Below are 13867 nucleotides of genomic sequence, written 5' to 3'. Positions count from 1 at the left end.
CGGAAGGGACGTAAAATGGGGGTCCCGTGTTCGAGGAGGTGCCTCGAGCACGTTAGAAGGGAAGGGCTAGCAACCCCTCCCTGTAAAAATATACCCTGCTACTGAAACAGCAAGGAAACATGCAGCTATGTGCCAGTAGGCACTACAAAGTGAACCACCACAACATCAACCAGGGCAAGCTGCTAGGGGGCCCAAACCTACACCATTTCTTTATTACATCACAAGCTATCTGCCACCCAAAAATCAAGACCACAGCACGCCCAGGTCAAAAGATAACAAACGGAAGTTCTGCTGCAGTACCTAGGTCACATACCAGGGGACCCAAAATCGACCTTGAATTTCGGCTTCACAACACCCGCCCACATACCAAATATCATCGTAATCCATCCAGAGGTTCTTGAGTTATGCCGACTACAATAGTCCGGAAACACACACACAGACACACACACAGACACGCCAAAAACAATATCTCAATTTTTCATGGAGATAAAAAGAACGATTCCGAAATACATTCTGGTGAAAAGTTGACGATTCCGTACAATGACGCGTAAACCAAAAATGCACATCTTTGTCAATAGCCAACAAATTCCAAAATCAATGATCAAGTAATGACCCAAATCTTACATACAATGATGCCGGAGCAAAAATACATTTTTGGGCTGAAAATACCCAGAAAAGTCCTCCACTGAAAAATCATTGTAATGTTCACCATGCATGAAACGTAGCGAAAGGCCTGTACGTATATGTCCAATGCGCCTCACACTAAAATCTAGGTCATTTGGTTCTCACATAAACCACAATAGATGGTCTACCCCCAGACTTCCAAATCCCAAAACTGTAAAATTTCGGCGAATTTCTGGCCAATTGTGATGCCTAGGGATTACTGCAGCTCTTATGGAACAAGCTATCAGCCACCCAAAAATCAAGACCATAGCGCGTCCAGGTCAAAAGATACAAAAAAAACGTCGGAAGTTCTGCTGCAGTACCAAGGTCATATCAAGAAATATACACAAATCATGCTCATAAATAACAATGTTTACGTTTATGTCTTTTGTTGTCTTTAATGTCGTGCTTATCGTTCCGGTAAACTGCCCGGAAGGGCCCCGCGCCACCCTATGTTAGTGTTGTAATTGGTACGGTCCGTTGACCTATGATGTAACGAGGTCACGCCTCGTGTTCTCTGTTCGCCCCCATGGTTCCCATGGATGGTTGTTGAGTAAACCCTTTGCTCCGTACTCTCGCGCTTCGTTGTGTCTTTGAGTCGTCGAGTCGCTGTTACATAGATGACGTGGTGGCACGCGGTGAGATCCAGAGCCCACAGAGCACCAACAAGTTTGGATACCGCGCAACCCTGTGAAAAAAAACGCGTTGAAAGACGTCCGAAGAATGCAACCCTCAGCGAAGAAGGAGCAATGGCGGGGAAGGAAAACAACATCCGGGACCTGGCGTTCCAACAACAACAACTTCAACCAAAACCCCAGCCCTCAACAAGATCCTGACAGGCGCTGGAGAACCCAAGATCTCCCCCGCCGCCCGAAGAACCAAGAACCTAAAAAGGACAAGAAGATCTGCCCGATTTGCGAACAAGCGGGACGGCAAGTTTGCGATCACTTCCTCAGTGCGTGTCCGTACTTGCCCGACGAGGACAAAGAGAGGAGTTTTGCGCGCCACGTGGGCGCCCCTCCCCAGCAAGAATCCGGACGCGGAGTGAAAGCAAGTGCTTCACCGAACCTTGAAGCCTTCCACAAGGGAGCGGCGGTCAAGATACTCCTGGATTCGGGGGCAGAGTCGAGCATGATTCGTGCCGATGAAGCGCGGCGCTTGGGGTTGTGCATTACTCCCAACAACACAGATCTTACTCCAATCCAAGCAGATGGGCGGCGACTTTCTGCCGTAGGTGAGTGCTGTACCACGTTCTACAAGAAGAAAGTAGCCCTTCAGTTTGATGCGATCGTAGTGGAAGACCTCGTCGATCCGATTATAGCCGGAAGCCCCTTCCTTGAGTCCAACGGTTTAATGATAAACTTCAGTAAACATTATATTCACCTCCCTGATGGATCCATCTTTGATTATTCCACGTCTACCACACAAGCCCAGCCACGTATTCATAGCATTTCGTACAGCAAAAATTGTATGCAACACAACCTAGCACGCTCTAGAAGGGCAGCTAGCTGTTCCAGTGTACAAGTTCAAGAGCCCAAGGTCATGCACCTGCTACATACCACTCCCGTAGTTCATGTTGTGACCAACCCTGCGGTGACTGAACTACAAACAAACACAAGGTCACTGGTCCACGCCCTAGAGCACCTGTCACCTGCTGCAAAGGCTGACACACTACCGGTGAAGGAAAAACACCTGTCACCATCAGCAGACGCTGACACACTACCGGTGAAGGAAAAACACCTGTCACCATCAGCAGACGCTGACACACTACCGGTGAAGGAAAAACACCTGTCACCATCAGCAGACGCTGACACACTACCGGTGAAGGAAAAACACCTGTCCCCATCAGCAGATGCTGACACACTACCGGTGAAGGAAAAGCACCTGTCATCAGTAACAGAAGCTGATACCCCACAGGTGCAGGAAGAATACCTGTCACCATCAGCAGACGCGGACACACAACCGGTGAAGGAAAAGGACCTGTCATCAGTAGCAGAAGCTGATACCCCACAGGTGCAGGAAGAATACCTGTCACCATCAGCAGACGCGGACACACAACCGGTGAAGGAAAAGCACCTGTCATCAGTAACAGAAGCTGATACCCCACACGTGAAGGAAAACCACCTGTCGTCACCAGAAAAGGCTGACACTCCCCAGGTGCAGGAAGAACACCTGTCCCCTTTTGCAGAGGCTGACATACCACCGGTGAAGGAAAAGTACCTGTCCTCAGTAGCAGAAGCTGACACCCCACACGTGAAAGAAGACCACCTATCGCCACCAGAAAAGGCTGACACACCCCAGATGCAGGAAGAACACCTGTCACTATCAGCAGACGCTGACACACTACTGTTGAAAGAAAAGCTCCTGTCATCAGTAGCAGAAACTAACACCCCACACGTGAAAGAAGACCACCTGTCAGCATCAGAAAAGGCTGACACAACACAACTGCAGGAAGAACACCTGTCCCCTTCTGCAGAGGCTGACATACCACTGGTGAAGGAAAAGCACCTGTCATCATCAGCAGAAGCTGATACACCTCACGTGACAGAGGAGCACCTGTCACTACCAGCAGAAGCTGATGCTCCACACGTGATGGAAGAACAGCTGTCACCACCAGCAGAAGCTGATAAACCACACGTGACGAAAGAGCACCTGTCATCATCAGCAGAAGCTGATACACCACACACGAAGGAAGAGCACCTGTCCTTACCAGCAGAAGCTGAGACACCACAGGTGAGAGCAGATCACCTGCCATCAACAGCAGAAGCTGACACACCACAAGTGAAAGAAAGGAACCTGACTTCACCAGCAGAAGCTGATACATCATGCGTGAAAGAACAACACCTGTCATTACCAGCAGAAGCTGAGACACCACAGGTGAGAGAAGAACACCTGTCACCACCAGCAGACGCTGATACTACACATGTGAAGGAAGAGCAGCTGCCATCACCAGCAGAAGCTGACACACCACAAGTGAAAGAAGGGACCCTGTCAGCTCCAGCAGAAGCTGATACTTCACACGTGAAAGGAAAACACCTGACTTCACAAGCAGATGCTGATACTACACACGTGAAAGAAGAACACCTGACTTCACCAGCAGAGGCTAATACTTCACACGTGAAAGAAGAACACCTGACTTCAGCAGCAGAAGCTGATATGTCACACGTGAAAGAAATACACCTGACTTCAGCAGCAGACGCTGATACTTCACACGTAAAAGAAGATCACCTGACTTCAGCAGCAGATGCTGATACTTCACACGTGAAAGAAGAACACCTGACTTCAGCAGCAGACGCTGATACTTCACACGTGAAAGAAGAACACCAGACTTCACCAGCAGATGTTGATACTTCACACGTGAAAGAAGAACACCTGACTTCAGCAGCAGACGCTGACACTTCACACGTGAAAGAAGAACACCTGACTTCACCAGCAGACGCTGATACTTCACACATGAAAGAAGAACACCTGACTTCACCAGCAGACGCTGACACTTCACACGTGAAAGAAGAACACCTGACTTCACCAGCAGACGCTGACACTTCACACGTGAAAGAAGAACACCTGACTTCAGCAGCAGACGCTGACACCCCATGGGTGAAGAGACATCCCAAGTTAGTATCACCTTCAGAAGAAGCTGACACCCCACGCGACACACCGCAGGTGAAGGAAGAACGCCAGAGCCCACCTGACCGTCCTCCTGTTCCACCTGACCCTCCTCCACCAGCTCCTGACACCCCAGCAGTTCGGCCTCCACCGGAACCACCCCCATCTGTTCAACACCCACAGAACTTTATGCCATAACGAACTGAAAGTATAACAGGACAAGTCACACACCTATCTCCTAAGTCAAAATAGAACAAAACAGTCTCTACATGTGCAGCATATATATGTTCAAAGGTACTACATGTAGATCTAAATTGATTTGATTTGCAGTTTGACAGAGTTCATATTAACAGAAGATACCTTGAGTTAGTTACAAAGAAAGATAAGAAGGAATACATACAAGACCAGTAGCGAGTTATGGTATTACCTGTATTGAGAAAGATGTTACATTACCGACATTATGTTATGTTACCGTAGTTACAATAATTTTCCAGTTACTTATCGAAAGGAAGACAGAACAAGTCAAATCTAGATGCAGAAAGTCTCTTGTCAGCATAGTTGTTTATTTGTAGAGGAGTAGGCGGTGGGAAGTTTGATTTTTAATAAGTATAACACCAGTCATTTTGGAAATATCCATTTTACAAACTGAAGAAGAAATATGTGGATCATGCTAACAGATATTTGTTAATGGAAGAACACTGATTCATTATTACCGTATTACAGAACTATTAAGAGCATGTTACTAGGATCTATAACTGTTATTCTAGTTACAATTCTATTATGTATCTCTATTACTCATGTTACTTTAGTTTACATTGGAAACGAGGGAAGAAGGAAATTTAGGACACTAAGAGAGAGAGAAAGAGGAAAAGAGATCACGCCACCCTATGTTAGTGTTGTAATTGGTACGGTCCGTTGACCTATGATGTAACGAGGTCACGCCTCGTGTTCTCTGTTCGCCCCCATGGTTCCCATGGATGGTTGTTGAGTAAACCCTTTGCTCCGTACTCTCGCGCTTCGTTGTGTCTTTGAGTCGTCGAGTCGCTGTTACATAGATGACGCCGGCTTGGAAATGTGACCCTAGCATTAGGGCACCCCCCGTTATATATGTTAGATACTAAATATTGCTGCTATTAAGAAATGTCATTTAGTATTAAACTTTTTTCATTTCATCAATTTAGTGGTCGTGAATGACAGAAATTACAGACGACGTCACCAAGCATCTAATCAATTTTCGAAAACTTCACAATAAAAATGTGACAATGACATCATGAAAAGATACATAGCTGCCCGTAGTCACGTGACCCTACGATAACGTTTTCATGATGACGTGTGTCGAGCCTTAGATGTCACGTGACTCGAAACCTTTTTACGTATCATTGAAATCGAAATAAGTCAACCTTTGAATGAAGAATCATGACAAATTTGGCATTAATGTAAGGGGGGATAGATAAGCTTTTCACTGATACATATGACTGCACAAATTAATGATCAGATATAAGTTTCCGAGCTTTTTGAGCTCAGCGTTTTACGGTAACGTACTAACCTGAACCATTTTTGTTCCATTGAAATTGGTGAAACTATTCAAAGCTTAATAAAAGTGACGACTGCAAAGTTTTAATCCCGAAGTTGCGCCATAAGGACGCCTTTGATTGGATAAGACAGACGCCTGCGCAGCTCAAACTGTGGGCATCAAAGATGACGTCAACAGATTTCACGACAAACGACGGTAGATATGATAGTGTACGTGTACAGAGGCGTTCCATACCGGATAGACCATTGTCTACCGGCGCCAAGCGAACACGTCAAACCGCCATCACTGATAAGACCAGAACAACTCAATTTTATGTATGACATCCTCTGGACGCCCTGAAACTGATGCGAGCGTGCTAAAAAAGTAGATACCCCGGAGTTTGACATTGGATTGATCACGAATGTTAAAAACAATTGAACAATGAAATATTGCATAACAGATATTAAGTACCTGAAAGTGTACTAAAGCTATGTTTTCTGTATCTTTTTGTCTTTTACCCACTTTTGTCACGTTTTATTAAAAGATAATAATTTTGTTCTTTCAGGAGGTTCATGTTGATTGCCTTGTGGCCAGGTGTAGTAAATCTGTAAATAATTTTTACCAAAGAAAACGTTCTGTAGGTGTCCTGTGTTAAAAAAAAAGGTGGAACAAACTTTTTGTTCATAAATGTATCCCTCCAGATTCGTACATTGTGCCTTCCCGCTACGAGGGTACGTTATTTTCTTCTTTTTGTTTCTTTTTGAAACGAACAAAAATTGAACACCGCGTGGATATCGTCCATAATATGAAGTCACTGTTGCCCGAATCTAAAACAATGACAAAAGTAGCCAGGCCTAGGGGTGACTACAGTTCAGCAAAAGGTCAATTGTCCAGATAAAACGTCTGTAATCTTTCAAATCACCGAGGATGTAAACAAGACTCTGATTGCTCAAGTAAGCTAATATTATGTCTCGACAAACATACGTCAACTTTTCAGTCAGTGCATTTTCATCTTATCAGTAAAATGCTGAGATTTCAAAGTTTATTGTTGTAACCGGGCAGGTTTATTATCCTGTGGGTTTACATTTAAGCGTTGACCAAATATAAACACCCTTTTTTATGATTAGGTTGGTACGTCTTCGTAGTATCGGACTGCGTCAGTTTTAGCAAGGCGGGGCGGTGATACGAGTTGTTACGTCAACAATTCGTCTAAACAACAGGAAAAAGAACATAAATAGCGACCCCTTGAATTGAAACAGTACAAGCTGTGTCTGACGGCGGATAATTCACACGAAGATCGTCTATTTTTCTGTTAAAGGGGAACCGAAAGACTCACCAAAGATGCTGCGAGAATTGACGGTTTTGACTCTGGTGTCACTGGCGGTAGGAACGCCTATATCTAAGGACCAGGTATGTACATCTTACGTTCATCATATACGTTCTTAGACTCTTAGTATGTGGAGAAAATGTTTAGAAGAAGAAAAATGGAAAGACGTCGATAGAAATAGCAGAGAAGAACATGTGGTGGCAACTAAATTTAGACAACAGGAAAGTTAAATCTGTATCGAGGAAATTGTTGATTGTCTTCGAAACAAAGTTCGAACAGGCAAAATGATATAAATGTTCTACATTCTCGGTATCAGTCTATCAAGGTTGCTAAAACGAGTGTATTAATATCAATGCATTTTAAACATTTTTCACTTTTGGTCGTACAGGTTTCCATCAAAACTTGATTGAAGAATGGTGTATGTTTTCAAAAAAACTGAGCTTGCAAATTGCGCGAAAATATACGTCGGACGCTTGCGCTACTGAAGCAGTCGAAAATGTTGTTCTTTGCGGCTGGCCATTTTAGATCTATCTCTGGCAGCGCCGTGACAACGCGTGGCTAAGACTGGCAGAAACGAGTTTTCTGGGCCTGGACGATGCTTTTCTTATACGTCACCTAGAATGTCGGCCAAATATCTTTCCTAGAAGGATTGGGACCTCAGGTGCAAGTGCAAGTTTATCATAACCAACTTGACTTGTCATTACAAATTCTTCTTGATTTCTCTGTAACGTTATTGAAAGAAAGAGCTGTTTAAAGAGGCCACCATTTTCCATCCTGATTTCTCTATGTTTTCAGACGAAAAGAAAACTACTCTCCTCTTATCTTCACAAAATTTCAAACCCACACATTACAGAAAAAAGTGGGATCATTCGTCTTCCACTGTCTCGGAAAAAGAAGTCGAACCCAATAAGTTAGAACTTAATGTCAGTAGTTAAGACTAGAGTAGTCATATGTTATATTGTTCATCATTATATGTCCGTCCACTCCGTGTTACATGCACATGTATATGTACTTGCAACTATCCTACGGGCAGACATTTGTAATAAACTTTCTTTATTTCAGCTGCTAGCAGAGCTGCGTAGCATGATCGCGAGTTCGCAGCCGTTCAGTTGCTTCGGCCGGGCCCAGGCCATGTACAGCGACCCGGCCGACTGCACCATGTTTTACGAGTGTGTGGACGGACACCCCGTGTACCACCGGTCCTGTGCGCTCACCGGCACCGTGTTCGACCAGGGGGACCAGATCTGTGACTGGCCCGCCAACGTGCCGCCTCCCTGCGGGGTAAATCAACGGCCTCGTCCTTCTATAGCCTCTACCCGCGGATGGCTGGGAAAATAGTAGAAATTGGCCAAATAGAGTGAATAGTATGCGAAGGGAGTCGGCTACGGAGAGAGGGTCCAATCTGTCATCCCAGAGCGGCAAACTGTACCCCTATAGCAGACTAACTCCTCTTGCATGTTTTTCTGTCTATTTGGCCAATTTCTACTCTTCCCAGCCGCCTCTGGAGCCTGGTAGAGGCTAGTTCTTCTAGTCTTTATAAGGACGCTGTCACACAGTCGACGAAATCTGCTTCTGCCGACATCTATATAGACATAGTGCACGACATAACTACAGCATATGGTTTACTGAACTCACGACCAATTTACGACAGACGCCACGAATGTATTCGGACCTGGTCACGACAAATCTCGACCAGTTGCACCCTTCTACGTTTGGTAGAGTGATTCCCTACAGTTTGGCGTTCATTTAATGATGTTTGGTTTCTTTGTGCAGTCTAGGCATGAGCAAAAATGCAGGCACCGTCTTAAGCCCCCCTCTCACTGGACCCGCGGCACGTTGGCGGCGTCGCTGCGTTCTAAACTGGATTTGTGTTGCCCTTGCCTTTATAATGGGAATATCATTCAAAACGTACAAGTATGACCAAAAAGACAACAAAACACACAGAGCTTAAAAAGATTCGTTTTTTGTCGATGAAATTCGTCGAGGGCTTTGTCAATTCGATCGGCTGCAGCGACGCCACCAGCGTGCCGCGGGTCCAGTGAGAGGGGGGTTTTAGCTGACGTATGTATAAGATTGTACAACAGTTAAAGTAGTGTCACGTTTATAAAACATGTCAATCATTCCCCTCTTGTAGACAGAGCCCGTGCCTGTCACCACCGAAGCCCCGCCCCCTCCACCCTTTACCTGTGACGACAAGCCAGCGGGCACGTACCCTGACGTCACCAACTGCCGCAAGTACTGGGAGTGTGTGCCGGGACACCCGCCCTACAACCGCCCATGTGCGCTGGAAGAACTCGTCTACAACCCCGATACAGGAATCTGTGACTGGCCAAGGGACGTGGTTGGTCCGTGTGGGGTAAGTTAATTAGATGACGAAACTTGTCTTCTAATTTGCATGCGTCAATCATTATGATAATATATTTGTTTCTCATTGCAGCCAATCATAGACGTCACATTTAAGTAGGTGATAAACTACCACTATTGCAGTGTTCGGTGTACTCACCTCTCAGGCAAAATCAGTGTCGCCTGGTCGCAAGTCTTGCACTTTCGTAGACAATTTTGTTGTTTATCTGTTTGCTTATTTGATTGTTTGTTTGTTTCTTTCTTACTTTTAAGGAGCAGCGCAAACGGACGTTGAATGTAACTGACGAAAACAGTGGTACCGACGAAAACAGTGGTACCGACGAAAACAGTGGTACCGACGAAAACAGTGGTACCGACGAAAACAGCGGTACCGACGAAAACAACGGTACCGACGAAAACAGTGCGGGCGAAGAAACAGGTGGGAAGAAACAACAGCGCAACTTTCCTGTGCTGTCCTTAGTGCTGAATTGCCTTCGAGTCTGTTTAAAAAGAAAGCCATTTCAGAAAAAGGAAGCCCGCACCACAAAAATGCTTTTGATGCGGGTGCATTTCATTGAAAATGCTTGCTGTTAGCAAAAACCTCCTTGCTGTTAGATATCTTCTCTATAAGTTAAATAGAATTCGTAGTTGTTTTGTCCCCCTCTTTTACCTTACAAGTCATGAGATCATCGTTGTAGTATGCCATTTTCTTCCGCCAATCCTTGCAAAAATTGTCTCCGCACAGGTTTCAGCTGCGAAGGGCGCGCTGACGGCCTGTACAGCGACCCGGAGGACTGCGCCATGTACTACGAGTGCGTGGCGAGCCACCCCGTGTACCACCGACCCTGCGCCAACCACGGTACCGTCTTCGACGAGGCCGACCAGATCTGCGACTGGCCCGCTAACGTTGCGCCACCTTGCGGGGTTCGTATGCATTCCACATCTCTTTCACCATGCTTTACCAGTTTAATTTTAAGACGAGAGAAATAAAAAGATAAACTTGTTTCTACGGTGGCCCACAAGTACAGGGTATGTCTTGTCCTGTCTTTCATTTTTGAGGCTGCCAACTTCAACTTGCTGAAAATTTTGTAGCCTATATGCCGACTGTAAGGTTTTGGACCATCGCACACCGGGGCATGCCCCTACTCTTTTTCGAAAGGTGTGGTGGGTTCTTTAACGTGCGTGGGGTGTGGCTCTCCCCAAACACGGGACCTCCATCTAATAGTATATAAATAAAAGACAAAAATAAATAACGCTGTACTTGTGGGCCACTGTATGTTTCTGCATCAGTAACTGTTGTAATTTTGTCCTTCAGACGGAGGGAATTTTCACATGCGGTGGAAAAGCGCCAGGTAGCTACACTGACCCGAATGACTGCGCCAAGTTCTACCAGTGCGTAGTCGAGCACCCCGACCCCTTCCACTTCGACTGTCCGGCGGGAGGACTCGTCTTCGACCCCGAGAAGAAGATCTGTGAATGGCCGTGGACTGTGGCTCAACCCTGTGGGGTGGGTACATTTTCTGCTTGCTATTTCGTATCGTAATTTGTTTGCCAAAGGAACGTTTACGCCTCCGTGAATAGTTTCACCAGGTTGGCAAGTCACTGAATAAAAAGACTCTTTTTACACAACGAAGAGATTTATTCAACCAACGTTTCGGTAACCATCTGTCACCTTCTTCAAGGCAATTCTGACTGGTTCACATTGCACTGCAGCACAGGTGTCGCTGCTTATAGATGCGTTCCAAACGCAAAGTAATTACATATATACAGTCACAGGGAATGACATCACAATGCTGTCCCAACCGTACAGAAATGTAACACATACACCACTATCGAGCAAAAAACAATGCAACTGTATATATGTAAATTCTTGGTTGTGTGAAAAGAGTCTTTTTATTCAGGAACGTTAACGGTAATCTAACGGAACTAAAATGTATATATATATATATATAGTACCAACAGCCGATTTCATTTTGCCTTCTATGCATTAGTGAAACTGATCTTTTCTTGTTTATTTCTTTTTTCAGTACAAGACGGACTGATAGAATTACTGGGAGGAAAGGCAGACGACATCGTTCTGAAAACAGAGCTGAGTAGAGTGTAAAGAAACCTACGTGCGGTCTCAAACATATCCATGGATTGACTTTTGTAACTTTTTTGCAAATAAACTGAGAATGTTTCGTCCTTGAAACGGTATTGATTTGCTGCTTTCTTTCTCTAGACTATTTTGATACGGAGCTTATTTTCTTCTTCCAGAAGTTATAGAGTGTTTATTGACACAATAAAACCACAGGGATTTACGTAAGGTCTTTTAAAACCAACTGTAGATACAACTATAGGTATGGTTTTAATTTCATATCAAGAAGTATTTCAGCATAACAATATATAAGAGTTTAACTACCGTTTCTACAACACAACCATTTCGTTTAAGGCTTGATCGTTTTTTGACAGAAGCTGTATTAAAAATGTGCAGAAGTCGAAATGCCCTCTGCTAGACCTTTTTCGATTTCACAATATCATATAAACATGTATATTGTCTCTTGTTAGTTTTCACCATGTAGCGTAGCCTTATCAGTATCAATGAAGTAAGAGTTCGTTCTCTTGGTTGTGAACTGAAAGAATTACCTCTTTTCTGTGTGTAGCACTGTCGACAGTGCTACACACAGAAAAGAGGTAATTCTAGTTGCAGTCTCAATTGCAATAGTGCAGTAACCGTTGTGGTGTCGAGGGACTAGGTCTCAGATAATTTGAGCCTCAATTTATTTTCATAAACATCTAGTCCTCCAAGATTACAAAACAAAGACTAGTTGCCCACAGATAGTACAAATAAAGGGACCCATCGAATAAAGCTAGTCAAAACATCTCAGAACGGTAGACTGAATACTCCAGCTTTCACTGCGCCTAGCTTGTGGTAACCTGGTACCAGCCGATCGTAAGATTCCCGGGATCTTCTCGGTACTAGGAGGGCCAGTGTCCGCCCGCCGAGGACTCCGCTCGCACTCATCGGATTTTACTAATCTCCGGTGTACTTGAAGTGTTATTCAGCACCAAGGACAGGGGCAACGGCGGACCCGGTGTAACCGCCCAGATTCTACTCCTGCCAACATGATCCCCGGGTATGGTCTGAGCAGGTGTAGAATCTGGGCTGTTACACCGGCAACGCTGAAAGCCAAACATTCTGACGTTATAGCCAAGCCCAGTTGTGAGCGAAGTAACTGAATGCCACGAAGAAAAAATTCCCCCGAGTGAAATAACACTTCAAGTACACCGGAGATGAGTAAAATCGTTTTGCAATAGTGGGTTGTAGTTTAATAGGAAAAAATTGACAATACCTGTATTAGAAATTTTATTAAGTTATTAAGTTGTTGTTAACATTTATCATAACATCATATTTTAAAGAGTGACTCTATTATAGCATTACGCGAACCAGAACTTTATTGCCCCACATAAATATTCAATATGAATATGACAAAGAGCTCGAGTTAGCTTATCTCCTTCAGATAAAGAAGAATAGAACTAGATATTATGTTATATAGGGATTGCACCGTCTTTCTACTCTCCAAGCAGAGGAGGGGTTCCGGCTGGTTTTTGACGAGTTTTAGGCGTTTTTGTCGGGCTTTCTACTTTGTCATGTTTTTTTCTTTCTTCTCTCTAAACCACACAGATAGGAGGTGCCTCGAGCATGTTACAACAGCCTGATTACTCAGATCAAGGAGGTTCAGATGGTGAACACAACCTGTTGAATATTAACCACACCATGACACCATCGCACTTATCCATGATAGGAAAACAAAGACATGTGGCATTTGAACACTCTATTTATTATTCATTGCCGACTGTAAACCCACGCGCATTATATTTTTCACATGTGCGATCTTTTAGGTGTCACCACGTGCTTTGCTGGAAACACATTGAGTCCACTGGGCTGCTCTGAATACACATCATGATATAACTAGGTTGTTGTACTTTGACCTATGTACGAAGGTGCTCTCAAGGCAGGGTCAATAACCTAGCGGACGTCCCAACATATGCTCTCTGGATAACTCTATAAATAAGGAGTTCCTGCGATCTTTCATGACTAAACTTTCTCAAAATATAAAATTTTAATCTGAGATACCCTCCGAACACATGATATACTCCCTAAACCTAATAGTAAAAGAGATCATTACAATATCTTCCTCTGAAATAGTGGTACGGTCCAACATGATTACGTCATCTATCTCGGGGTTCCCAGTCAGCTGGGAGTCATATGAGGGAGGTCTGTAATAATCAAACTTCGAGTTCTCTTTTTATATCGTCAAGTTGACCAGTTTGTCGTCTCCTGTATGGTCAAACTGACCATTGGCGTCTAGACGTCAAGTTCTCCGTTGTCCAGTTTGCCGATCGTGGTAATTACGTAAGTAAACAGTCTCAGA

The 13867-nt window shown here is 44.5% G+C and overlaps 2 protein-coding genes across 5 annotated transcripts; both read left to right on the top strand.

Moving 5' to 3' along the window:
- Window positions 1-1386: 1386 nt before the first annotated feature.
- On the top strand, window positions 1387-4467 carry LOC136442050 (proteoglycan 4-like). Its single transcript, XM_066438651.1, has 3 exons — window positions 1387-1897; window positions 2465-3780; window positions 4327-4467. The coding sequence occupies exons 1-3, from the start codon at window positions 1387-1389 to the stop codon at window positions 4465-4467; spliced, it is 1968 nt and encodes a 655-aa protein (XP_066294748.1).
- A 3666-nt stretch (window positions 4468-8133) lies between these two features.
- LOC136442391 (protein obstructor-E-like) lies at window positions 8134-11643 on the top strand. Of its 4 annotated transcripts, XM_066439213.1 has the most exons (8): window positions 8134-8390; window positions 9244-9465; window positions 9726-9754; window positions 9809-9840; window positions 9877-9891; window positions 10198-10376; window positions 10768-10959; window positions 11480-11643. In XM_066439213.1, the coding sequence occupies exons 1-8, from the start codon at window positions 8193-8195 to the stop codon at window positions 11492-11494; spliced, it is 882 nt and encodes a 293-aa protein (XP_066295310.1). In that variant the 5' UTR covers window positions 8134-8192; the 3' UTR covers window positions 11495-11643. The 4 variants fall into 4 exon arrangements, with proteins under 4 accessions (XP_066295310.1, XP_066295309.1, XP_066295308.1 ...); XM_066439212.1 differs by having other exon boundaries at window positions 9809-9891; XM_066439211.1 differs by having other exon boundaries at window positions 9726-9840.
- The last annotated feature ends 2224 nt before the right edge of the window (window positions 11644-13867 follow it).

Source organism: Branchiostoma lanceolatum, chromosome 9, assembly GCF_035083965.1.
Source record: "Branchiostoma lanceolatum isolate klBraLanc5 chromosome 9, klBraLanc5.hap2, whole genome shotgun sequence".
NCBI lineage: Eukaryota > Metazoa > Chordata > Leptocardii > Amphioxiformes > Branchiostomatidae > Branchiostoma > Branchiostoma lanceolatum.
This window is presented reverse-complemented; position numbering and strand designations above follow the sequence as displayed.

Coding starts and splice junctions, on each gene's coding strand:
- LOC136442391 (XM_066439210.1), top strand. CDS start 8,193: ATGATCGCGAGTTCGCAGCCGTTCAGTTGCTTCGGCCGGGCCCAGGCC. Junction 9,892..10,197: donor CAGTGCGGGCGAAGAAACAG/GTGGGAAGAAAC, acceptor GTCTCCGCACAG/GTTTCAGCTGCGAAGGGCGC. Junction 10,377..10,767: donor ACGTTGCGCCACCTTGCGGG/GTTCGTATGCAT, acceptor TTTGTCCTTCAG/ACGGAGGGAATTTTCACATG.
- LOC136442050 (XM_066438651.1), top strand. CDS start 1,387: ATGCAACCCTCAGCGAAGAAGGAGCAATGGCGGGGAAGGAAAACAACA. Junction 1,898..2,464: donor GCGGCGACTTTCTGCCGTAG/GTGAGTGCTGTA, acceptor TGTCACCATCAG/CAGACGCTGACACACTACCG. Junction 3,781..4,326: donor CAGAGGCTAATACTTCACAC/GTGAAAGAAGAA, acceptor GACACACCGCAG/GTGAAGGAAGAACGCCAGAG.